Source organism: Myotis yumanensis, unplaced genomic scaffold (assembly GCF_028538775.1).
Source record: "Myotis yumanensis isolate MYYU_CA2020_CCGP unplaced genomic scaffold, mMyoYum1.0.hap1 SCAF_7, whole genome shotgun sequence".
In the NCBI taxonomy this organism is placed as follows: Eukaryota; Metazoa; Chordata; class Mammalia; order Chiroptera; family Vespertilionidae; genus Myotis; species Myotis yumanensis.
This window is the reverse complement of record NW_027223758.1, coordinates 65,822,764-65,849,155: the sequence shown is the minus strand read 5'-3', so window position 1 is coordinate 65,849,155 and position 26,392 is coordinate 65,822,764. Positions and strand designations below refer to the sequence as shown.

General features: G+C 49.5%; 1 protein-coding gene across 4 annotated transcripts in view; it reads left to right on the top strand.

Moving 5' to 3' along the window:
* The window catches only part of MGLL (monoglyceride lipase), a 104,122-nt gene that overhangs the window by 65,761 nt on the left and 11,969 nt on the right, over positions 1 to 26,392 (top strand). For 3 of the 4 annotated variants that reach the window (XM_070420750.1, XM_070420748.1, XM_070420751.1), the window contains exons 4-6: positions 6,037 to 6,173; positions 7,445 to 7,555; positions 16,844 to 16,933. In XM_070420750.1, the coding sequence (XP_070276851.1) occupies positions 6,037 to 6,173; positions 7,445 to 7,555; positions 16,844 to 16,933 (338 nt within the window). The remainder of the gene's footprint in view (positions 1 to 6,036; positions 6,174 to 7,444; positions 7,556 to 16,843; positions 16,934 to 26,392) is intronic. The other variant, XM_070420749.1, reaches the window with a different exon arrangement.

Sequence of the window (26,392 nt, the reverse complement as noted above, 5' to 3'; positions counted from 1 at the left end):
AGATAAGCAGCCTGCTCAGATGGTGGGCAGAGAGGCCCAGATGGCCGTCTCTAACCTCTACGTGAAGGAACAGGTGAGGCAGGGTCAGCAGGCTCGGGGTTGGCTGGTTTGAGTCCCCTCAGCAGGCTCTGGAGTGTGGGGCCGTCACTCGTTCCTGGTTCTGGTGGATCAGGGCAGGGAAATCCTGGCCCCGAGTGTGAGAGCCCATGGAGGAGGTGGCTGGGGTTGTGGGCTCTGGATTGGTCACTTTAGATTTGAAAGACAAGTTCTTTCGTGTCTCTAGAAATTAGTTAATCCTGGGAGGGCAGTTCCTCTAGGGCAGGGGTGGGCAAACTTTTTGACTCGAGGGCCACAATGGGTTCTTAAACTGGACCGGAGGGCCGGAACAAAAGCATGGATGGAGTGTTTGTGTGAACTAATATAAATTCAAAGTAAACATCATTACATAAAAGGGTACGGTCTTTTTTTTTTTTAGTTTTATTCATTTCAAACGGGCTGGATCTGGCCTGCGGGCCATAGTTTGCCCACGGCTGCTCTAGGGTCAGCTTTAACCAGACATGAAAGCATCGAAATACAGAGAATAAAAAATATAGTTAGTACATAGCATAATCAGGGTAAATAAAACAAAAAATACATTGGATTAAGGTCTGTGGCTCAAGGTTCTTTCTTTTAAAAAATACTAGGAAGAGAAGAATTTAACTGCATACACAGAACTGCTGCTCAGTAGGTCAGCTTCCGTGGTAGGAAAGGAAATGTATCGCCTCAGCTAAAGCTGGAGGGGCGGAGCTGAATGTCGTGAGTGGTCACTATGAAAGTACGGCCTGCAGTTCATTGCAACAGGCGTTTATCAAGCCTCTGCCGGGCCTGTGCACAGCGCCCGCCCTGAGGAACGTGCAGATGAAGAAAACACGATCCTGGCTATCAAGGATCACCCGGCAAATATGGGGCACACACATGCTGAACCTCCTCCCCCAGCCCATCGGTGCATCACTACTCACCTGGCAGACATCACCAGTCGCTCACAGTACTCTCTTCTGCTCAGTCCAGTGGGACCGGCCTTAGAATCCTCCATAGCCAGTGCAGTTGGGGGCCTCCACTCTGCAGTTAGACCCTCAGTCCACAGGATCGGTAGGTGTGGTACTTAAAGAGAGAAATGGTGGAGGGCGGGGGGCAGGGATTCCAATCAATTCACATGTAATAGAGACAAGAAGTGCTTTGGGTGATGGAAGGGGAAAACTTTAACCTGTATTGAGAGAATTGCCTCCATAGAAGTGATAGGATTTGAGACAGGCCTTAAAAGACTCCTCCTGGCCTGATGCAGGGGTGAGAGCACCACTGCAGAGCGGGGTTCAATGAGAGCCACAGGGCAGGAAAGTGTGGTTGTGCTTTGAGAAACAATGGGCAGGTGTGTGAGTGTCTCTCAGACCATGCTTTCTAGCAAGGCAGAGGGACCAGTGGGAGCCTTTGCTGGAGGCCCCAAATGCTGGGCTGGAATGCGTGGACTGAGTTCTGAAACAGCGGGACCGTCTGACACTATCAGATCAGAGCGCTTCAAGCAGCGGATGCCGGACAGTGCAGAGTGGGCCAGAGCAGGGAGAGCTTGGGGCGGATAGGGGACTGGGTAGGAAGCTATCACCAATTCAAAGGCAACGGGCGTCTCAGTCCCGTGAGTAACATAGGTGTGGAAGGAAGGAGACGGATTCGGGAGGCTGTGACCTAGAAATCCAGAAGAATTTTGTGACCAGCTGGACAGAGGGTTAGAACTGAATTCAAAGATGACAGCTCTATTTGGAGCCTGAATGATTCTGAAGGGGGATAGGGGTCATTAACCATGATATGGAACCCAAGAGAGAGCCGTTCAGAAGCTGCTCGAGGAACCATGGGGCAGCCAGGGGAATCCTTCTCCCTGGGCTTGACAAGGTGGATTTTTAGCTCTGGAAAGAACCCAGAGCCAGAGACTGGGAGACATCTGCTTTCGGATGAGAGTCACAGCATGGGAGAGCGTGGAGATGACCAGAGTCTCCTGGCATAGTAGGTAGACAGGCTAGGCAGACACAATCATGCCCAGTAATAAGGGCTGGTTCGTGAATAAGCAGACCAGGAGAACTGAGCAGAAATCCAGAAATAGACTAGAGTGAAAAGGAAACTTTCACGTATGATAAGGATGACATCGCAATTCAGTGAAATAATAAAGGACCTCTTAGCAAGTTCTGGTGAGACAATTAAGACCCTTCTGCATTTTGGAACTTGATAGAGGTGTGGTTGAACAACATTGTGGATATACTAAATGCCACTTACTTGGTATGCTTTATAATGGTTAATTTTATGGTATATGAATTTCACCTCAAGTTTTTAAAAAAGAGCCGTAGGGAAAGAGATCCTTCTCTCACACCATATACCAAGATAAACTCCAAATGGATCAAAGATTAACGTGTAAAAAATGAAACTGTATCTTGTGATAGTTGGTGGTGAAGGTTGCACAACAATGTGAATGCACTTAATGCCTCTGAACTGGACACTTAAAAATGGTTAGTGTAAGTTGTATGTTGTGTGTATATTATCACACACAAAAGGAAATGAAAACCATAAAATAATTCACAGAAGATATGACTGAATTCCTTTATAACCCTGGAGTGGACAAGAAGATGCTCCACATACTCTTTCTCTCCTATTATATGAGCAAAAATCCAAACAGCAACCAAGATGCTTTGTTTGTAAGGCGGAGAGAAACAGGCCCTCTCTCTTGTACCTTGCAGGTAGAGTGAAACAGCAATTGGGAAATTTGAATTTGGACTGAATATAAGATGATATTAGGGAGCTACTGTATCTCCAGGGGGTGGGGGGGGAGAGAGAGAGAGAGAGAGAGAGAGAGAGAGAGAGAGGAGGGAAGGAGAGCTGGGCCAGGAGCCACTAGGATCAGGAAGAATCCACTTTGGTGAAGAAGAGAAGCCGTCACAGGGGGGAAATGTCAGGAAGGCCATGTTGGTTGGTCCATATTTTTTTTTAAAAAGAGTGATAGTGTCTGCTCAGAGTCAGGAGGTAGGTTTACAGGCTTTAGGGTAAGGGAGACAGTTGGAGGAGATGCTGAGGCAAATTTGTTTGGTGACTGAGTTTGTGTGAAGAGGCAGTACGTCCTGTTGCCTGGCTCACAGCTCATGCTCACCCAGCCCTCCTGGAATAGGCTGGAGAAGGGCTGCTATGAGCTGAGTCTAGAGCAGGGGTGGGCAAACTTTTTGACTCGAGGGCCACAATGGGTTCTTAAACTGGACCGGAGGGCCGGAACAAAAGCATGGATGGAGTGTTTGTGTGAACTAATATAAATTCAAAGTAAACATCATTACATAAAAGGGTACTGTCTTTTTTTTTTTTTTTTTTTTTTTTTTTTTAGTTTTATTCATTTCAAATGGGCCGGATCCGGCCCGTGGGCCGTAGTTTGCCCACGGCTGGTCTAGAGCGAAAGATGTTCCAGCTCAGACTCAGAGGGGCCATTCCTCAAAACACTAAACAGAATTACCATGTGACCCAGCAATCCCACCTCTGGGTATATACCCCAAAGAATTCAAAGCAATAGCTCAAACAATATTCGCACACCCATGTTCATAGCAGCAAGCAGTATCCACAACAGCTAAGAAGTGGAAGCAACCTAAGTGTCCATTGACAGTTGACTAAATCAACAAAATGTGGTAGGTATATGCATATAGTGGAATATTATTCAGCCTTTAAAAAAAAGGGGGGGGGAAATTCTGGCCCAGTCAGTGTGGCTCAGTGGTTGATCGTTGATCTATGAACCAGGCAATCATGGTTCAATTCCCGGTGGGGTTGTGCAGGAGGCAGCCAATCAATGATTTTCTCTCATCATCGATGTTTATATTTCTCTTTCTTCCCCTTCCCTTCCTCTCTGAAATCAATTAAAAAATGTATTTAAAAAAAATAGAAAATTGCCCTAGCTGGCTTGGCTCAGTGGATAGAGTGTCAGCCTGCGGACATTTGGGTCCCAGGTTCGATTCCGGCCAAGGGCACATGCCTGGGTTGCGGGCTCGATCCCCAGTAGGAGGTGTGCAGGAGGCAGCTGATCAATGATTCTCTCTCATCATTGATATTTCTATCTCTCTCTCCTTCTCCCTTCCTCTCTGAAATCAATAAAGAAATATATTTTTAAAAATAATAGAAAATTTAAAAAGAAGGAAATTCTGACATGTGTTATATAACAAGGATGAATCTTGAAGACATTATGCTAAGTGACATAAACTGGACACAAAAAGACAAAACTGTAGGATTCACTTGTAGGAGATTCTTAGAGTAGTCCAATTCAAAGAAACAGAAAGTAGAAGGGTGAGTGCCAGGGGCTGGAGGGAGTAGAACGGGGAATATGTGTTTAATGCAGGTATTAGTCAGCTTGAGCTGCCATAACAAAGTACCACAGACCTGGTGGCTTAAACAATAGACATTATTTCCTCACAGTTTCAGAGGCTGGAAGTCAGAGATCAAGGTGTCAGCAGGGTTAGTTTCATTGAGGCCTGCAGACCATCATCTTCTCCCTTTGTCCTCATGGTCTTTCCTCTGTGTGTGTCTGTGTCCTAATTGCCTCTTCTTATAAGACACCAGTCCTATTTGATTAGGGCCCACTCTAGTGACCTCATTCTAGCTGAATGGCCTCTTTAGAGGCCCTGTCTCCAAGTAGTCATTGGGGGTTAGGACTTCAACATATGAATTGTTGAGGGAGGGGAGGGGCGGTTTGCACATAATTCAGCCCTTAACAATGAGTATGGAGTTTTCGTTTGGGAAAATAAAAAGTTCTGGCGAAGGATGGTGGTGATGGTTAAGTGTGAATGTACCTAATACCACGGAACTGTACACTAATAAATGGTTACAAGGGTATAAATTTTAGATTATATATATTTTACCACAATACAAAATTAAACTTAATTAAATGTAATTAAATTTTAAAAGGGAAAAAATCCTCAGAGAGGCAAGGGAGCTGAGGGTGCTGCTGAAAGGGTGACAGGCCCGGGCCCTGGCCTTCATGCAGGGGGCAGAGAGCAGGTGGGGCAGGGCAGCGGGAGGGTGGGAGTCCATGGGGGAGGGGGACAGGACCTTAGGATAAGGAGGCTGTGGTCTGACCACACTGAGGTCTGGCAGCCAGTCCATTTCAGGCGATGCTGAGTCCTCACCCTTCTCATTTGTGCAACGAGTGTTACAATCACCACTGTCATAACTTCCTCGCAGAAGCAGCAGGGAGGGGCTGGGCTGATTCTCCCGTTGTGTTGTGTGGCCCTGTCCTCTCCGAGCTCTTCCTTTTCTGTGATTTTCAAGCAATCACATCAGCTGCTTTCAGCCTGAATGTGGAAGCCGCAGACGATGTGCTGTTTCTATAGAGACTTATGTCCTCCTGAGGGGGGTGGGGATGTGTGAACCCAGATACACCCTAAGAAAAGAAGAGGGGGAATGAACAGCCCAGGCAGGTGGCAGATAAGATCCCAGAGGGATAGAACCTGACCCGGTTTTACTGCTGTTTTGTCGAGAAAATTTCCAGCAAGCACACTTGACTGTTTTGTGTTATGTTTGTCATAGTACCTTCTATAGAGTGAGGTGACACTTTACCTGGTGAAAGGCTAACATGGGAACACAACTGTGAGGGTCCAGGAACGGGGAAAACCCAGGGAAATGTTGAGCCTCGTGGGTCTGACTCCTGGCCACTTGACAAAAACGTGGGCTTGGTGAGTTTCTCCTTGCACCTGCCTTTCTTTGTCCCTGGAGAACGGCCACGGGAGCAGCTGGCTGTGTGGGAGGGTTTGGGGCATGGTTCACTGTGTGATGGTGGCAAGTTCCTTGGCCACCCTGTGCCTCAACCTCCTGACTGCACCGTTGGGGGAGGCTAATCCCCATGGGCGAGAGCAGTCGGGACGGGTTTAGTGAGATGACCCAGTCAGGTCCTCAGTGCAGAGTGTCTGGTAACCCTGGTGAGGAAACCGCTGCCCTTGGGCAGGAGTCAGCCCTCCAGTCACTGCTATTCTCTCGTCTCCCGTTCCCTTCCAGTGGGCCATGGACAGAGCGAAGGGGAGAGGATGGTAGTGTCCGACTTCCACGTTTTCGTCAGGGATGCCTTACAGCACGTGGATGCTGTGCAGAAAGACCACCCGGGGCTGCCCGTCTTCCTTCTGGGCCACTCCATGGTAAGTAGACCACAGACGATGCGGTCCAGATCAGGCTGTGGCCGGGGCAGCATGAGAACACCGGGATGGAGAAGGGGCAGCCCTGACGCCCTACCTCCTCCCAGCTCCCCGCCTGGCGGGCACACCCCACTCTGCACTTGGAGTTCCCAGGCAATTCAGTGCTCAGGAAACAGGTCAGGCTCAGAGCCCTGGAGACAGCCCAGAGAGCTCAGAGTGGCCCGTTCCTTCCCACCAGGGCCCCAGGCACCAGGACGTGGCCCACCAGTCCTTACAGAGGAGCTCGGTGTGGGGCCCTGACCTTTGGTTAACCCTGCCTCTACTTCAGTGCTAATTCCCAGTGAGGCTCTCAGGGCACTTCTCCTGCAGAGCCACTTCTCAGAACGGGGGTGGTGCTCCAATCAGCGAGGAGCACACGGAATGTGCCCACACCCCTGCTGGCTTCAGAGCTGTGCAAATGGAACCAGGGACAAAGGCTCCCCGTGGACCCAATTCCTGAACGGTCATTCACCATCCTTTTAACACTTTAAAGTTATAAAACCCTCTTAAAACTAACCAAGTATAATCTTTAAATCGAGGGTCCTCAAACTGGCAGATCTTCCTCCCCAAGCTGACGTGTTGGCTGGCGGAGAACTTGAGCTGCTTGATTTTGAATTTGGGGAAACTGTTCTCTCTAGGGCAGAGCTCCCTGCCCCTTCTCACCGCCTGGCTCTGTTCCTGCGTCCCTCTGGCCTGCCTGGCCCCTGTAAGCACTTGCAGTTTCAACCCTTGGTTCAGATTACCTGCAGTTTCAGCCAAGAGTCAAGGCCTCAGACCTTCAGCACTGTCCACATTCACTAAGTACCCAAATTCTGGAACCTTTACTGAACCGGGGGAGGGGAGGTGGAGAGGGGTAGGGGTGGGGGGTGGGGTGTAGCAACCTCTTATTATCATCAGATTAAACAAAAACAACCTTTTATAAGCCTGACAGAATGGATCAGTTGGATGTCTGCCAGCTTTTGGTTTGAGGCAGACAGAGTAGGAATGTATTATTTAACTTGCAGCCCACAAGCAGGAACCTTATTTGTATCTCTCTGAAATGTTTGCTCCTGGGGAAAAAAATATGTAATAAAATAATTGCAGACCCAGTTTATCCAACGTTCGATGGTGTCTGTTCCAAGGGGGACCTCCTCGGGACTGTGACCAGGCTTCAGGGGCCTCTTCCATGGAGCCCCTTAGAAGTCGTGTGCAGGTGGGAGCCGGCACACAGCCACTCTGCCCGTTTTGCATTGCAGGGCGGTGCCATCGCCATCCTCACGGCCGCGGAGAGGCCAAGCCACTTCTCTGGCATGGTTCTCATTTCACCTTTGGTTCTGGCCAGTCCTGAGTCTGCAACAACTTTCAAGGTAAATGGATTTCTGTTTCTGTGAAACGTTTGCACTTCCTCGGAAACTCCTGTAGCTGGAGTCGGGGGTAAAGGGCAGAAGTCCATTTGGACAATGATCAAACATGATTGCCACCAGGGTTCTGTAATTTTCATAATCAGGTGCTTCCCACCCCCGACCCCCAAAGACAAAGGGAAAATGACTTCCTATCTATGTATGTTTTATTAGTGAATGTTGAAAGGAGAAAAGACGATGTGTGTTAGGAATCCAGCGAAATAACCTGTGTTGACAAGTCACACACCAGGTGTTTGCTGACTTCAGCCGAAAGTGCACAGCAAGTGGACATGCAGGCTTTTTGTAATTGCAACATAGGGTGTTGGTCACCTTAGCCCTCTCCCATCCCAGAGCACTTTCCCCCTGATTTTAACCCAGCTGTCATGCCGTTTTTCTGGTTATAATGTTACGTAATGGCACATGGGTACTCTTGGTTCTGGGGCTTCGAGCCTCGAGGCAAACAAGCCAATAAGACTACTGCCAGAAGCAGAGCAGGTGCCTTGAGAAAGGAGAGGAGCAGGGCTGCTTAATTGCGACTGTGGGTTGTTGACATGTGATGGACCTGCCCTTGAGGGGCATGAAGTTTGAGAGAGATAATAACCTAACGAGAGTAGAGAACCCCCAACCTGTGTATCTCCAAGGAATGCTCCATCTCACCTCAGTGCTAGGTGGCACTGCTGCCTCCTGAGCCAGTGCCTGGGACTCTCAAAGGAGCAGGAAGGGTGAGGCGGTGGCTCACAGGGCCAGGGGGAACTGGGCAGCCATTAGCCCTGTGCTTACCCTACTTTCCCTGGCCTCCCCATCAAATGACAGCAGGATCGTTTAAATCATTGCCTGAGCTCAGACACCTTTGATATTCTCCTGAGGACCCCAAACAGAGGAACACAGGACAGGGAGTGAAACCTTGTCAAAATGTTCTCAAACGTTTCCTGCAGCCCACAGCCACAGACTTAATCCCTAGACATGGGCTGGCAGGTCCTGTGTACCGGCTTTCAGTTAGGTACCGAAATGTCACCGATTTCAATGAGAACAGGTTGAGCAAACGATAAATCTGGAATCATCTGATACTTTAGCCAGAGAACAACAATTTACTTAATTTGAGGAAGAGGAGAGAGGGCTAGCTCTTTTGAACTTGGCTCGGTTTTAAGGAAATCACCACCGCCTTACTGAAATCGACTAGCAATAGTACATTTTAGTGCCGTGTGGACAGCAGTGGAGGCGGGATCCGCGTGTGTCTGCCATGGAAAAAAACAAGGTCGTCCACAGAATCACAGGTGGCCATCTAAGTGTGCAAAAGGGGACACCTTCTCCTGGACTCCTCCCACCGTGACTATGCAGAATGTGAGCCACATCAGTCAAGGGCTCTTGCCCAAGTAGAATAAGCAAGACCAGGGTCACAGAGGAGAGGGAAGTTCCCTCTGCCGTCCATGTGCTGGGAGTCAGCTGCCTGAGACTTACTCCCCTCAGTGAGTGCCAGGCATGTGCTGTACTTATACCTGCATTATCTCACTTAACTCCCGTCATCAGCCCAGGGAGAGGTCACGACCTTCACGTGCTGGATGGAACACTGAGGCTTAGGCTGGATGAGTGACTCTCCAAGATTACACAACTTGTGTGGTGGATTTGCATCCAGGGCTGTATTCTCCTCGTCTAGGGTGTTTCCCCATCAGAGAAAGTCTTCTACACTGGACGCTTCTCCTTAGAGAAAAGCCAGGGGCTGTGGGGCCTTTCAGATGATGCACACAAAGGTCATGGCAGCTGAGCCCTGAGATGGAGCCGGCAAGGTTTCCTCCCAGAGTCACTGGTGGAGGCGGAATTTCTGGGCAAGGCTACAAGAACATGACCTTTCAGAGCCCTGTGCTAATAGATCACCTCCTCAGATCAAGGGCCAGCTGTCCCTGGAGGGGTGCAGGTCCTGTTGACAAATAGATTTCCTGTTGCTCTCAGACCTGAGGGCACGTCCTCCCCACCGTGGACTCTGTTGCTGCCTCTGGCTCTTGGGCAGTTTTGACTGATAGAATCTTTGATTCATCTGTCTACCCACCCCAGATGACTTGATCACCCTGCACACATCTGGTCCTGTCTGACAACCTTCCAGAAAGAGTCTCATTGAATCTTCTTTTAAATTTAATTTTTTTTAAAGTTTTGTATAATACATTTACACGAGGGGAGGCTCCCTTCCTAGTTTGAAGGTGGGCAGCCAGAATTACAGAGGGAGTGGATGTATCTTCTGTGGGCACACATACACACTCCATTTGCTCCCGTTTTACACAAATGGAACGTGCTCCCTGCACTTTTTTGTTTCATTGTTCTCTCTTGGTTGACTGATTTGTTTTTGTGAGTTTTGGGTTGAATTTGTCTACTTTGCAGACAAAGTGTTCCTCCCATCAGAATAGCAAGAGGCCCACTGTGGGGTGAGCTCTGGATTAGGGGAGGCCCTGCTGAGGGGTGAGCCTTGGATTAGGGAAGGCCCTGCTGTGGGGTGAGCTCTGGATTAGGGGAGGCCCTGCTGAGGGGTGAGCTCTGGATTAGGGGAGGCCCTGCTGAGGGGTGAGCCTTGTATTAGGGGAGGCCCTGCTGAGGGGTGAGTTCTGGATTAGGGGAGGCCCCACTGAGGGATGAGCCTTGTATTAGGGGAGGCCCTGCTAAGGGGTGAGCCTTGGATTAGTTGGGCTGTGGATTAGGTGAGACCCCGCTGACCAAACTTTGGGCCATTTATTTGCAGTGGTTTGCTCTTTTGTGTCCAAAGGTGGACAGATTGCTGTAGACCATCTCTTGCTTAGAAAACGAAGGCTCAGGGGGACCTTTCTGAGGGTCAGTGGCACCGTCAGGGGCCACAGAATGCAGAGCCTCATGACTCCTCGTGGCCTCATGACTACTCACCCAGAGCTCAGCTGAGGACTTTTCCAAGGTTTGTTTCATGGCCCAGAGTTCCTGCTATAGAGATTCTTGAAATCATTAAAGCAGGCAGCATGAGATCTCAGACTTCTCAGTACAGAGGGTCATGTGAAAGGTGGCATAAGACTGTTGACATAAGAAATGTCTAAACCTGAAGAGAATTTCTATGAATTTATTGGAACCAAACTGATGACATATGCTGGGGCACAAAATGTCAAATGCTCCGGAGAATAGCAGTTTTGCCGTTTCTTTTATGCATTTGAAATTAAAGAAGGAACCTAAGGAATATTATATGGAGGTCGGAGAAAGCAAGGCGGGATCAGATGTGCTGTCTTGGTGGTTTATTTAAGAAGGAGGGATGTGAAAGGGGCATTTCAAAGGTGTGTTAACCTAGATGCACAGAAACAATAAACAGGACTTGCTTAAAGCAGAGCCTTTTAGTGAAGAAGGTATATGCCTGGGGAGTGACTACCCACCATGATCTGTCCAGTTAGGAATTTATAAGATCGCCATGCGAGGTTGCTCTCCATAGAACGCCTTTTTTGTCACATCCCCTACCCTGAACTGTGAGAATCCCAGCTATCTCTTCCCTCGCCCCCCCCCCCCCGCCCCCGACCAATCCTGCACACAGCTGGTTTTTACCCCCCTGCTCTGTTTTCAACAGGCTGGGTTGGGCAGAGGCTTCTGGTCTCCAAACACTGTGTTAAGAATGTGGTTGCACAAGAGAAATGAGAGCAGGAGAAATTTAGAAACAAAAATTCAGTGCATTAGACCAAGTCTCGGCTGTTTATTTGGCCATTTCATGGGGATTATGCCCTGGGGAAGGCAAGGCTGGAGTAAAACCAGAAATAGAGGGGAAACCTTTGGCTGCCCAGATAGGAGGATGTCAAACTCTGAGCTAAACTGGGGTCTCCTCACCTGATCTAGCCCAGGAGGACACCCAGGAATGTGCAGCAGGCTGTAGCACATCTCCTTTCTCTGAGAGTCCCTGGGGTCAGGACCGAATCGCCCTGGGCAGAACCTGGGGTCAGGGTGGGGCTCAGCCTGCTGGGAGGCTAGTCTTCAAAATGACCTTCCTGACTATTGCCTGGAGGTTGTCTCATGGGGTCCAGGGTCAGATGCAGGAGCCAGCCCAGTGCTTCCAGAGGCTTCCACTCCCCGCCAACCAGGGCACCTGGCCAACTAGGGAGAAGTGAGTGGCCACTATAAACCTAGCACGCCTTGGTTGACGTCCTCTCCATTACCATCCTATAAGGAGGGAAACTTATTCTCAATTTAGACAAGGAAATGAGGCCCATTGTCTTGCACAAGGTCAACTTGAGCACCAGCTCAGCTAGTGATTGTGGCAGGATGCTCCCTTTCACCCCAAAACCTGCCCAAGTCAGGTCTCCATAACTTTAGCCCACTTCCCAAGTGAATGTCACTCATCTGTTTTTAATCACCATCATCCAGAGGCCATTGGAGCAGTGGGGGTGGAGGGGTAAGGCGGGGTGTGGGGGACTTGCTCTTTCGGACTTCAAGTACAGTTAGATCCAGGAGTTAGGGACCTAGCTGTGCTCATGACTTTGGCAGCAGCAGTGCCCCATGAGGCATTGTTACCTCCATCATACAGGCACCTGCTCTCTAATAGCTGGGGGTCCAAACGTCTAGACACTTAGGACTTGGGGAAGGAGTTATGGCTCCAACACATCCTTGGGGAGCCCCGGCAGTCAGCAAGTGTTTAGCGCTTCCCCGGGGCTCACCAGAAATGGCATGCAGGGCTTTCTATTCTCCGTCTGCTGAGGGTGCACCTTCCCTCCTGAGACAGCTGAGCTATCCTCTGACCCTGCACAATGCCACCCCCACAGAGGGCGTGGAGTTCTAGCCTCCAGCATAGGCAACCTGCTGGAGCCACTTTAAAAGGTAACGATTGTAATTACCTCCCTCGAGTCAAGTCTCATGAGCAGAAGCTTTAAAATGATCTTAGGGGGCCATTAAAACCTTCATATCAATAAAGGCATTTGTGCAAGTCACTAGTATTTAAAGTGATAAAGTGATAAAGCGATGAGCCTGCAGTTAATCCCAGAATGCCACAAAGGCATGTCAAGGACATAAGACACATTCTAGTCTCTTACTCCTCAGGAGGAGAACCTCGTTTCTGGGGAGTTGTCCTCTTGTGAGTGAAATAAGTTGGGGTTTTAGCTCTGATGTGACATTTGTTGCAAAGCTGCAGGTCACATGCTTTTCCTACAGTCTCCACTCTGAATAATGCCGGGATGTGCTCACTCCTTCATCAACCACTGCCAATTTCTTGAGCTTCTCTTGGGGCCAGAAGCCCAAAGGTCATTTAGGGACTAGCTCTATGGGAATCGGGTCTCGGGTAACCTTCCCAGCAATACTTCAGGTTCGTTTTATTATCCCCATTTTAGAGATGAAGAAACTGAGGATCATAGACTTGCTTGGGGATGCAGAACCAGAGGTCTGGTGCAGATCTGCCTGGCTCCCCATCTGAGTCTGATTCCTCCACTTCAACACCTCCCTCTTCCGGGCTGGTATCCAGCGACTGTGTGTCCATTCGTTGTGGGTCTCAGCTTCCAAATTACCCTGAAGCAACGAGACCCAGGGTCCCTGTTGAGTTGGTGTCACTGAGATCTCTGCGGTTGCACACCCCTGACTTAGCCTATTGGGGACATGATGATGGCGGCGGTCTCTCACTTCAAGGGGGGCCCATTCAGTGCCATCCTCTGTCGAGCTGGATCTGAGGCTCTCTCCACACTCCCGCAGGGTTATCTGAAGATTTTGGTCGAAATGGTATAAACAAAGCTGAAAAGGGCAGCAGGGAGAGGGATTGTCTTTGGCAACTATTCAATGCATCCTTGCTCCTGCATCCTTCTTGGATCCTTTGTGGGGAAGAGTCTAAGCACCTAATTTTTTTTAAGCTGTGACACTATTGTCATCAAAAGGTTTGCCTCTAACCAATTAAGTCCTGTTAGAAATGCGGTTTGGAACTTACTATGCAGATTTAGAGTCAGGGCCATCCAAACATCTCTCATGGTGGTACCTTCAATAGGGCAGTTGTCCCTCCCAAGAATCTGTGCCCCTCCCCTCTGACCAGGGTGGGTCAGGAACACTCTACTCTGGCTGCACTTTGGAATCACCTAGAGAGCTTAAAAAACACTGATTCCAGCGCCCCAACCCACTCAGAATCTCTCAGTGGGATCTGGGAAGGGGCCTTTGTGATGCCCCCTGAGAGTCCTCGTGGTGGGAGGCATACAGCTGCACACACCCACTGGCCAGCCACCTGCCACCTCCAGTCCTCACCATGATGTCCTTGCCATGTCTCCTCCTGTTTGTGCTCCGGGCAGCAGGCCATTGGCAGCTTCAGGAGTCCTCACCAGGACTCGGCTTCTTGTACTTGGAAGGGGGGCGGGGGCGGGGGCAGGGGTAAGGTGGCCAACTCATCAGAAATTAATTGTTGCCTCTAGGGACCAAACCCTTGCACTGATCATTTTGTGCAAAGCAAATACTTCTCCAGAAATGCTCCTCCTTTTTTCATATGAAGCTCTTCGTAAAAACATCATTTAGCTGCAGAAAGTTCCCTGTTAAGAGAAAGAAGAGACAACTGGCTCAAGGAAAGGGCAGAATAGGTGTTTCCCTGTAATTGTCTCCCGGAGGCAGTCCTTCCTAGCTTTCAAGTCCCCTCACCACCCCCGAGAAACCAGAGCAGGGATGGTTCCAGCCACAGCATGGCCTTTTCTGATTCTTTTGAGCCTAAACTGTCAGCATCTTCCCCTGGGACACAGAGGCCTTGGCACTTTGGGATGTACATGTGTTGGTTTAAGAAGTTCAGGAACACGGATTCAAAAGTGAAGGTCAATCTGCCTCTTCACAAATGGCCGGCACTTGTGAGCCCAGGTCCACGCAGAAGCAGGTGATGAGCAACAGAACATAAATTGTTGGCAAATGAGAAATCTGCTGGTGGACTTCAGAGAAACGGGATGAAGAACTGCACGGTGTCTCGCCTCGGTCCCGTTGCAGGCTGAGGACCGAGTGCTATGTCCCTGCGTCTTTTTCTGGCCAAGCTGATCTGGAGGTGGGTAGGAGGCGGACTTGCAGGAAAACAGCCGTGTCCTTGAGAAGGCCACGGGGCAGCAGGCTCTGGAGAGTGACGTTTGCACAAGGTCCTAGCAAACACAGTCACCCCTCAATTCCTGGGCGTGGCAGGGTCACATGTGGAGTCACCCGTCAGCCCTGTGTCCTCTCAGGAAGCTGTGGGCAAGAGTCATTGAGAACAGCAGGATGTGTAGAAGTCAGGATACATTAAGCTTTTTCCTAATAGTGTTGCCCTTGATGGAGGAGATAATCCCTAAATGTCCACCCTCCTTACACCATCGGGGCCCAGTGCAGGCTGCACTGCTGGTGCCGCTGCCTCTCTGTGCGCCCGCAGTGCACTTCTCATCTGTTGTGTTTTCTCTTTAGTAGAAATGTTTAACTTCTGAAAACACAGATACCAACTTCTGAATTTAGATTCCCAGAGGAGCCCCTGGTTCCTGGAGGTCACAGACATGTGATCTGTGTTTAGAAACACTCGGGCCCTTGCCTTTTGTAAAGCTCCCAGAATCCTGAGTCCTTCTGGTTCCATACTTGTTCACAACCCCACCTTGGCTCTTGAACCCGCCCCATAGACCATGTCCATTCCACAAGGCTTCAGACTGTGTGAACTGACTCGAGTGCTAACCTAGTGTTCCAAGTTGGATTGCCTTACATTTCTATGCTAGACTAGCACAGCTCAGCTCAGAGCCTGGCACATTGATGGCAGCAAGTCGACAGGCATGGGGTTTACTTGCCTGGACACCAGGCTTGGGGTGCAATGACCTACAAGAGTCTTAGAGGCAGGAGACTGCCATCCTTGCCCTGAAAAATGGAGAGTTGCCACGTGAATTTCAGAACAGAGGTGCGCATGTGTGCTCTTTTAGGAGCAAAGCCCTGCCTGGTCCCTGGCAGTGCGAGGCTGTATCATGCGTGTGCAGCCTGAGGAATGGGACGTGTTACAGCTCAAAGTGTGAAGGGAGATTGGGCAGCACAGCAGTTGTGTCACCATGGAGAGTGTCAATGCCTGCTGTTCTAGATAATCCATAGGAAAGGTTGGTTTCTTGGTTGCATTCATTGGGGGAGAGAGAGAACATAATGAAGGCTGGTGGCATAAAAGGAAAGAGTGGCCTCGCTCAGACCCTTGCCCCCTTTCCAGCTGAGCTCCTGGTGTGGTACTGAGCCTCTGTTTTCGTGTCTGTTAAATCAGGATAAACCCTCACCTCACAGCATCTGTGTTGAGATGAAAAGACTGGGCATCTATGACTGTGCCCGATGCACCAAAAGATTGTCACTCAGTAGATGCCAGTGCCCCCGCTCCCTACCAAGGGTACTGAGGAGACATCACTTAGCTCCAGGACATTCGCTCTCAACATGTGCTGAGAATTCACCGTTTGCCACCTTCCATGTGATTCTAATTTCAGCATTTCACAGCTCACTTTTGAAATAGCATCTTTCATCCCTGCGTGTCTGTGCACAGTGCAGAAATGAGAACAGTCCCCTCCACAGGCAGAAGTGTGAGATCCAGGTTCATGCTTTTCCTGGGTAAACACAAGACCCATCCTGAGAAATGGGGTGGGGCAGGAAGGCCTGTACCTGCATCAGGGTCAAGTTCAAGGAGCATGTACGAAGCACCTACTGTGTGTCTGATGCTTTTGCACCCAGTGGTTCTCCTTGGCAGCTAAGGAAACAGAGGCTCAGTGATGGTCAGCTCTGTGTCCACAAGCATGAGGCAGCACAGCCAGGAATCAAGTCAGGTCTTGCTCCCTCTGCCACACATCTGATCAAGCTTGGTGACCATTTCTGTTCCCCTCCAAGAGAGACCGTGACAGTCGGCAGATTCTTTCTGATCAGAGCAGGCTCCTTTGGCTACACTCACGGGTGACTTAGGTGATTCTGCCCCTGCTGTGTGTTTTCTAGAATCTTCTGAGAAGTGGCTGGTGCAGAAGAGCTCAGCCGGGCAGCTCCTGCAAGTAATTCAGAACCACCACTGATGAGTGGTTTCGGGGAGGGCTACCACACAGAATCGGGAGCGGCAAAAATAGATGTGGCATTCCCTCCGACAGCCCAGTGACCACCTCTCGCCCACATCCACAGGATCTGAATCAGCCTAACTCAAGGCTGTCTGAGTCAGAGCAGAGAGAGTCCTAGTGCACGCAGCCCTGGGAAACAACCCTGGCTGGTGTTCAGTTTGGGTGTCACTTTCCTTAATTTGCTGTAAACTGTCCTGTGGGCAGAGCTGGGCATGGATCCCACTGCACTCACACCCTTGTTTTCCTCCCTGGTTAGGTCCTTGCTGCGAAGGTTCTCAACGTTGTCCTACCAAACATGTCCCTGGGCCCGATCGACTCCAGTGTGCTCTCTCGGAATAAGACGGAGGTGAGAATCTTTCTGAAAACCAGGGGGTAGCTGGGGCTGGCGAGGGTGTGAAGGCAGTAGCCCCAGTGGGAAACCTGAGTGTTAGCTCTGTCTGTGGCATGGTGCTGCCCTGTGGCCGAGGCCCTGAAGGAAGTGATGGGGACATGAAGGTGCGGGAGATGCCGTCTGGCTTCAGGATTGGGAGGGAAGGGATATGTGGTCGTGATGCCTGAGCTGTGCCCTAAACGTCAAAGAAGCTAACCAGGTGAAGCTGTGTGCATATCAGCCAGGTCTCTTTGGGTTGCAAGTGACAGAAACTTAACTCAAAATGCTTTAAGCACATTTAAAAGTGAAATTAAGCAAAAGTGAAATGTATTGGTGAATATACTAAAGGCCTCGGGCATGGGTGAATCTGGGGGCTCAAAAGTCTGGTTCACCATCCATTCTCCCAGGTCTCATATCCCCTGGTTTGGCTTCATTCCCGACCGAACTTTGCCCAAGTGGAGGCAGAGATGGTGCTGGCAGCTGTACATGAGCCACCCCGGTGGAAAGGTAGCTCTTTCCAAGAATAGTCCCAGCGCTGATTCTTATTGGCTGATTGTCCACGCCTGGGTTACTTGTCCAGGAAAGGGGTCAGTGTCAACCCCGCCCAACTTCAAGGACCGAGTGAATGGGAGGGGGGCGAAATTGGGATAGAGTTTCAGAGGACAGAAGAATGGATTCAGGCCAGGCCAAGTGCCCTGTGGGCTGTGGGAGTGGTGCAGGGCTAGCAGGGAATCAGAGGGAAAGAAAGGTTCAGGTGGAGGAAACGGCACACGTAACGAGCCCTGGTGTGGAGAGAGGACAGCCCATGTGCAGAACAGCCGGTAGTTTGGTTCAGCCACGTGTAGGGCAGCTGGTGAGAGTCGAGGACTAAAATGAAGTCAGTTATGAGGTTTTCCAGGAACCCCATCTTCCAGGGGCCACTGCCCTGCCAGGAGCATGTTGTAGCCCCCTGAGCAGTGTGGCCTTCTATAAAAGCAAAACCAGAAAAAGGAAGAGAGGGGAGCGGAGGGGAGGGAAGGGGAGGGGAGGGGAGGGAAGAGGAGGGGAGGGGAGGGGCAAAGGAAGAAAAAGAAGATAAAAGCAAAGCCAACTGAGAGAAGCTTAGAAAGAAGAGGCAAAGTGGCTTTGGAGAGAGAAGCTGGGAGGCTGTGCCATCAGTGTCATTGCCTATGGGCCCAGGCAGGAAGGTCAGCATGGACAAAAGGTCAAGATCAACAATGTGGGCTCTGGCCAGTGGTAGGGCATCGGCCTGCACACTGGAGGCTCACAGGTTCCATTCTGATCAGGGGCACATACCTGGGTTACAGGTTCATTCCCAGGCCTGGCCAGGCCCATGGAGGAGGCAACCAATCCATGTGTCTCTCTCATCTGCCTCTCTCTCTCTCTTTCTCTCCCTCCCTCCCTCCGCCTTGCCCCCCTCCTCCCCCGTTCTCCCCCCTTCTCTCCCTTTCTCCCCCCTCCTCCCTCCCTCCTTCTACTCTCTCTAAAAAGCAATAGAAATAATATCCTTGGGTGAGGTTTAACAGAACAAAACAAAAAAGATCAACAGTGTGCCTGAGACACTGGGTCTGAGCAGAGTTCAAACCCCCAGAAATTGAGGTTCATCTATTAAGACACCGCTCAGTGAACCAACCCACCTCCCAAAGTTTAGTGCAAGGCCAGCCCCTGTCCTGCCTTTGATTGGGCCTCAGTGCTCCGTACACAGGTGGGTGCATGGGTTTACCCACCAAGGCAGCCCCAGATGGCAGACTGAGGCTCTGCAAGAATGGAGGACTTGCCCGGTCATCCCACTGGTGGGATTAGCCTGAGAGCTTAGGTGGGTGTGGTCCCCAGCCCTGCTCTGTCTGTGGGACAACAGCCCCCTGCAGACTTACAGCCAGTGGACAGGCCGAAACCTGGGCCTCTGGAAGACACTGGAATTATCATCAGGATTAAGCAATTCATTTTGCCACCTTCTGCCTCAGCTTCCCATTTGCCTCAGGGATTTGAAATCATGAAAGCGGTGGCTTCCTAAGGACCCTGAAAAACGGAATGGGCACTCTAGCTTCCCCCGGTTTCCTTGGGATTTGAGCAGTTGGAGTTCAACTTTATTATGAAATTGGACCTCCTGGGCCTCCGGGAGTCACTTAGGGAGCGGGCAACTAAATTCGAATCGTCCCCAATGTGTACAAAGGAGACATTCTCTTTTTCTAACTTTTAAAAATATATTTTTCTTTATTGATTTCAGAGAGGAAAGGAGAGGGAGAGAGAGACAGAAACATCAGTGATGACAGAGAATCACTGATTGACTGCCTCCTGCACGTCCCACAATGGGGCTCGAGCCTACAACCCGGGCTTGTGCCCTGATCAGGAATTGACCCTCCTGGTTCATAGGTCGACGCCCAGCCACTGAGCCACGCCAGTCGGGCTAAAGGAGACATTCTTGATCTGGTTAAAACTCCCAGGCTTGCAGGGCCAGGAGGTCCTTATGAATTAGGCTGGTGTGAGGCTCTAAGGCAGTGATTCTCAACCTTCTGGCCCTTTAAATACAGTTCCTCATATTGTGACCCAACCATAAAATTATTTTCGTTGCTACTTCATAACTGTAATGTTGCTACTGTTATGAATCGTCATGTAAATATCTGATATGCAGGATGGTCTTAGGTGACCCCTGTGAAAGGGTCGTTCGACCGCCGAAGGGGTCGCGACCCACAGGTTAAGAACCGCTGCTAAGGAGTGGTGGGGCCTGTGGGGAGCCAGAGGCTATCAGATCCACCTAAGTCATCCGCAGTCAATTTTAGTTTAATCTAAGTTTTAAAACCCACAGTGCCTCCCAAACCCACGTCTTGGGGCCAAAATTGACCAGGGTCAAAGAATATGTGAGTAAAGGGAAAGAATGTGTAACTCCAAAAGGCAGTTCTGTATGTTGAAAAGGCACAACTTTAGGACCCAGGAAACTGAGGCTCAGAGCTTACTTGTCTCTGGTTGCACAGTCAGGGGCAGAGCTGGGATTTGAACCCATTTGATTCAAAAGTCCATGTTTGGGTGCCTCTTTCCAACTAGTATTTACAATAATTATGCTCTTTTTTCTGTTTTTTATTTTTATTTTTTTAATTTATTGATTTGAGAGAGAGGAAGGGGGGGGGGTTGCCTCCTTCATGTACCTCAACTGGGGATGGAACCCAAAACCTGGGTATGTGCCCCGACCAGAGAACCAAACTTCCACCTTTTGGTGTACGGGACGATGGACGCTCCACACCAGCCAGGGCTCTTCTTCCTGTTTTATAATCACTGGTCCACACAGCCTGTGGCTGGAGGCCATTGCTCTGTGTGCAGATTTGCTTTGTGATGGGGTTCCCCACCTGCCGGCATCCTCCATAATGGCCCCGGCTTGAATGTGCAACCTCTAGTAAAACCAATTATTTTTGCTGCAGCTGTGCTAGGACAACAACGGGTTAAGAGAGAGGGCCCTCCCTCCGAGATCTTTGAGAGGAAACATCCAGGTGCAAATCTAGTCATTTATCTCACCACCTGAAAGAACTTGAGCATAAAGGAAGGGGGGGTGGGGGGTGGGGGGGGAGAAGAGATAATGAAATTATTCCAAACCCTCTTTGTTTAAAATTAGCAACTCCCAGGGTTTTTATCTCATTTTTGAAATAGTGGAAAATTCCACTGAAGGCCTTAAACACACAGAAGAGTCGGGTGTGAATATACAGCACAGGGTCTCCCCTGGGATCTCGGGTTGCATGCCCTTACATATCAGGTTTCTGACTGGTCAGGTAAATGGAGTGATTCTTTAGAAACACTGATAGCCCTAGCTGGTCTGGCTCAGTGAATAGAACGTTGGCCTGGGGACTGAAGGGTCCCAGGTTCGATTCTGGACAAGGAGCACATGCCTGGGTTTGGGGCTCAATCCCCAGTAGGGGGTGTGGGAGCGTGCAGGAGGCAGCCAATCAATGAATCTCTCTCATCATTGATGTTTCTATCTCTCTCTCCCTCTCCCTTCCTCTCTGAAATCAATAAAAAATATATTTTTTTAAAAAGGAAAGAAACACTAATAAATGTCCCTGCTATGAAGACTTAGAGGAGGGAGGTGGTTGGTGGCTGATCAGCAAAAAGCTGAACTCCTGTTGGAATGAATAGGAGCAAACATTTCCATTCTCGGCAGAGAGAACTCGCCTCTCACATGTCCAACTCTGAGACTCCCTTTCAACCTTGTGCTGAGCTTTAAAAATAGCAACGCCCAGAGGGGAATGTGCTCAGAAAAGGCACCGCCTGGGATCTAACATCGGGGTGTCTTAAGGCACAGCTTTAGCTAAGATATTTCCCATGGAGCCCTGCAGCGATAAAAGCCTCAAAAGAGAAGAAACGTTTGCCTAACGAGCTTCCTAAAGCAGGCCCTCGGAGGACGGAGGACGGGTGCAGGCCAGGGGGTGGCGGATGGCAGACTCCTTGGAAGGCTGTCTCTGGGGAAACAGGCTGGTTCTGCCATTAGAATGTCAAAAGCAGGGTGTTTGTTTGGGGTTTGCTGTGGCAAGTATCCCCACAACCCGCCCAGGACTATTAGCATGATGCCCTTCACCAGCATCACCAGCATTGCTTCACGCTGCCAACCCACAGGTGCACCTTCTCCCGGCCAGCATGGCCTCCGGGAGCAATGCAGAAAGTGCTTGGATTGTCTCAGCACAACCTGTGCTCGATGGCTGCACCCTTCTTCTCTGTCAGACTAACCCTTTGATCTCCCGCAGCTCCAAGAAGGCAGTCTTATCACCGGCATTTGCATTTGTGAAAGCTTGGGCCCAGACAGGGCAAGTCACTTCCCTGAGGTCACACAGCTACTAAGTAAGGATTTGAGCCCAAACCTCTCTGCTCCCAGCCAAGTGCTCTTGGCACCAAAATGCTGGGAACAAAGAAGTTGCTACTCTGACATTTTTTTTGTTTGTCTACACATTTAGAGTCCCCGATCAGAACACTGGAGTGCTGACATATTAATCATTTCGTCCTCGGAATGTGCTGAATCCCTCCCACTCTGAAAAGCCTTGAATGCTCCTAATAGTTGTCAGGCCAAGGATGTGGGTGTCAGTGTGTGTGGTGGGGGGAGGGGGGGTAAAAAGGGGAGTTGCTCAGAGTCTCCACCTGCCCTCACACCACACCATTGCTGACCATGCAGTTATGAACAGAATGAAATGCATTGCTTTCTTTCCGAGCTTCATCCTTTGGCCTGGGAGCTGGGTGGAAGCCGGGAGGAAGAGATGCTGTGATTCTGGGTACCCCTTCCACTGGGGACAATGCACTGTTTCCATATTGAGGTACTTGGTCTTCTAGAGCCAAGTCTCTGTTCTCTATAAATACTCTGGGATGCCCACCAGGAGTATCCTAGCTTGTTTATGTCACGCTGGCAGGCCATATGGTGAGAGCTGTGAGGAGTGGCCAACTCCACTTCATTTCATTTCTATAAGTGGGTGCCACTCCAGACCCCACCCAGTGTTTGAGATGTGCCAGGGTTAAGGATTCAGCCCCCGCTTCCCTGCAGCCTGCAGGTCTCCCACTCACAAGCCAGTAGCTCTTGCCCATGTCTCTTGAAGGCTCCTGCCAAGTCTTGGAAAGCTGGGTCACACTGAAGCTTTTAACTAATTATAACCACAGCTAAAGATAGGCCCAGCTTCCTCTCCATCCCCGGGACCTGGCTCTCACAGCAGTCCCCTCCGAGAACTGGTTATTAACTGTCCAATATCCCCAGCTTGGTTAGCCAGTTTTATCTCACTACTCTCCATTAATCATACTGTTACCAAATCATCTCCCAGTATTGGGGCTTGTGTACCTGATGTACTTGTAAACTAAAACATTGAGACACCAGCGGTTGGAGATGGAGAAAGGTTTGTTCAACTTGGCCAAAGCCAAAGGACAGGAGAGCAAGATCTTTCCATCTGTCTCCCTCTCAAAAAGCAAAAGTAGGGAGTTTTTATGCAGCGAGGGAGCCTGGAAGGGGGAGTTCCCGGGAACAGAGAGAGAAGTCTGTGCTTCTTTAGTCACAGATAACATTCTGTGCAGCCAGACTTCTGGGCGGCGGCAGCTGGTCGCGGCTACCTTGGAGACATTCTTTCCTTCTGCAAAACAAACTCATAAATTCTCCTTGTGGCCCTGGAATTATTTCCTCCTACTTGACAAAGAAGCTGTACATCAGCAACACAAAATTACATTGTGAGAACAAGGGGTGCTGGGTTGAAGAACCAAGATTCTCCAAAAGATCGCATAATTGTGCGTCAGTCACGTTAGCTGTAAAGCAGAAACTAGACATCGTGTGACTGTTGCCACTGTTGAAGCTATTCTTGTTTTGTGCTTAACTAACTATATTGTTCTATTATCTCAAGCAAAGTCTACTTTTTTTTTAAGCACCTTTCCTGGAACTTGCTTTACAGGCGGCCCTTCAGAACATGGCTAACACTGCCTTAATCTTTGACTGTAAGTTACGTGACAGCCGAAGCCACTGAAACGTTAGTGAAAGCCTGTGCCCATCTATCTAGATTATATGATCTAGTACCTAAGCATGTTTACTGTTGGAGGTCGGTCTCAATACTTCATATTCCCCCATTGGAGACTTGTCCATTTGAGGCAGCCATCACTTACTAAAGCCTTAAATAAAAAGTAACGAGCCATTAGAATGTTTCTTCAAGTGCACAGCTCCATATGGGGACAGCTGACAAATGGCTCTGCCTTGCTCTTGTGCCCTGAAAAGTGGGAGCTGTTGATCTTCTTGTCCCCTTACTCCAGATGTTTCCTGCTCCCAGCGCTCCTCCTGCTGACTCTGGAAGAAGCAGCTCGGAGCATGTGAGAGACAGATTCCTGAAGTCAGTGACTTTAATAGCAGCAGCAAAGCCAGCGACTCTCTAGAGAGACTGTCTGGGTTCACATGGGAACACAGCCTGGGCAAAGCTCTCTCAAAGGAGCCATTGGATTAAACCCCATTTACATGAGGATCCAATGCAACTGACTGGCCAAGGCTTGACTAAGTGGCTGAGCCAGACCCAAGCCCCAAATGGGCCTCTGACCACAGGGTCTGCCTGCCACAAGCCTGCCCAAGGGCTGTATGGCTCCTCCTGGCAAAGGGAATCATAGTAAAGAATGAGAAAACATTGTGGGGAAAGGAGAGGTCAAAGCCAGCCTTTTCCTCCAGTTTAATTAGGGAGATTTTCAATCTATAGAAAAGTTGATATGGAAGTACAGTGCACACCCATATGCTCCCCCCCCCCCCAGGATGCACCCATTGGGAATATGCTGCCATACTCCCTTTATCTATGATTAAAAATGAAAATATAAATACAGATATAGATTTTAAATCTTTTAAAATGTATTGTGGTAAGATACACAGAACACAAAATGTGCCATCTTACCCATTTTTAGGTGTACAGTTCAGTGGTCTTAAGTACATTCACATTATTGTGAAACCCTCACCACCACCCACCTCCAGAACTTTTTATCTTCCCAAACTGCAACTCTATGCCCATTAAACACAAATTCCCTACCTCCCCTCTCCAGCTCCTGGCAACTACCATTTTGCTTTCCGTTTCTATGAATTCAACTATTCTAGATGCCTCATATAAGTGGAATCATACAGTATTTGTCCTTTTTTTTATCTTTTAAGGATAATGTCCTCTAGATGTATCCATGTGGTAGCATGTGTCAGAATTTCGTTCCTTTTTAAGACTGAATAATATTCCATTGCATGACTGTACCACATTTTGTTTATCCATTAATCCTGTTGATGAACACTTGCCAGGCTTCCACCTCTTGGCAATTATGAACAATGCTTCCATGAACTTGGGTGTGCAATATCTCTACGAGACCCGGCTTTCAATTCCTTTAGGTTTATATGCAGAAGCGGGATTGCCTGATCGTTTTGATTTGTATTTTCCTAATGATTACTGATGTTGAGCATCTTTTCACGTGCTTGTTGGCCATGTATAAAACTTCTTTGGAGAAATGTCTATCAAGTACTTTGTCCACTTTTTAATCAGGTTGTTTGATTTTGTTGTTGTTGTAGTTGAGCTGTGGGAGTTCTTTTTGTAAAAATATTTTTTAAGCCCAGCCGGTGTGGCTCAGTGGTTGAACACCAACCTATGAACTAGGTTCGATTCCCTGACAGGACACACGCCCAGATGGTGGGCTCAATCCCCAGTAGGGGGTGCACAGGAGGCAGCTGATCAATGATATGCTCTCACATCGATGTTTCTCTCCTCTTTTCCTCTCTCTCTGAAATCAATAAAAATTAATTTTAATTTCCCATCATTATTCTCTGTTTAGTCCACGTTCTGATTTCCTTAGTTGTCATCAACCTTGAATACTTGAGACCATATGATCTTGCTGTTTGTGACCAGCAGTTATGGAAGAGGTCCTGCAAGATGCCGTCATTCTTTCTTGTTTATTTATTCAATCCCTGGGCCTGTGAAAAGGTAGCCATGGCTGGTGAGGTTGGGTAGAGAACATGACGGCTGCTTTCTTCTTCCCTCAGTGACCACTCAGGAGCTATGTCTGGGCCAGGGTTGCACTTCAGGAGCCTCCACCCCAAACAAGCGAGTTAGGTTGCCTTTCAGCTTCTCTTCTTGTTGTGAAGACCCTCAGCCCCTGAGAAGGAGGCCCAGAGCCCTGTGGCAGGTGTGTGCAGACTAGACTGCCTGTGCCCACGTGTCCAGGGCTGTGACCCACCAGGATGTCCAGGAGTTTAAGCTTTAATAGCAAAAAATAATCTTAGGGAAAATGTTCAGTGACTCACATACCCTTGATTACGTGACAATTCATGTGTATAAGGTAATCCTGATGAATCTTCTTTATATCCAAAATGGAACTGCATCATCCTTATTTCTGATGATCCTTGTCTGGCTCAGGAATTTTTGCCACCTGAGTTGGGCGCATGCTCTGGCAGTCAAAGGGGGAACTCGGGCCTCTTGGTACACGGAACTTGCTTTGCTCCAGCAAACCAAGGAGACTTTCTGCCAAGTCAGGCAGGGCCCTATCTCCCCTTTGCCAACCTGCAGGCAGCGTGCCAAGTCAACAGACTTGGGCCAGGCCCCAAGATGGAGGCAGAGACACCAGATAAGTCACCCTGTCTTCTGAGGTCACAGTCAGAGGGGAGAAAGGCACATCAACACCTCACAGAGGACAAAGAGGCAGAGGGCTTTGTGGGAAGAGCAAAAAGGCCCGTCTGGACCCAGCTCTCCAGCTCTGTCTCTTGGTGCCACAGTGTGACCTTGGAAACCACACTCATGTCACTGATGCTCAGTTCCCTTGGGGGCCTAGGGTGCAGCCTGGCACAGCATCAACCCTGGGCAGACGGGGGCTGTTGTTAACAGCCGTTTGTAAAGAGGTGTCCGCAAAGCCACGGGGTCCTGGGGAGCCAGGAGCCGGTTTCACTGCTGGTGTGGGCACCTGTCATGGGTGGAAACACCTGAACTGCACCTT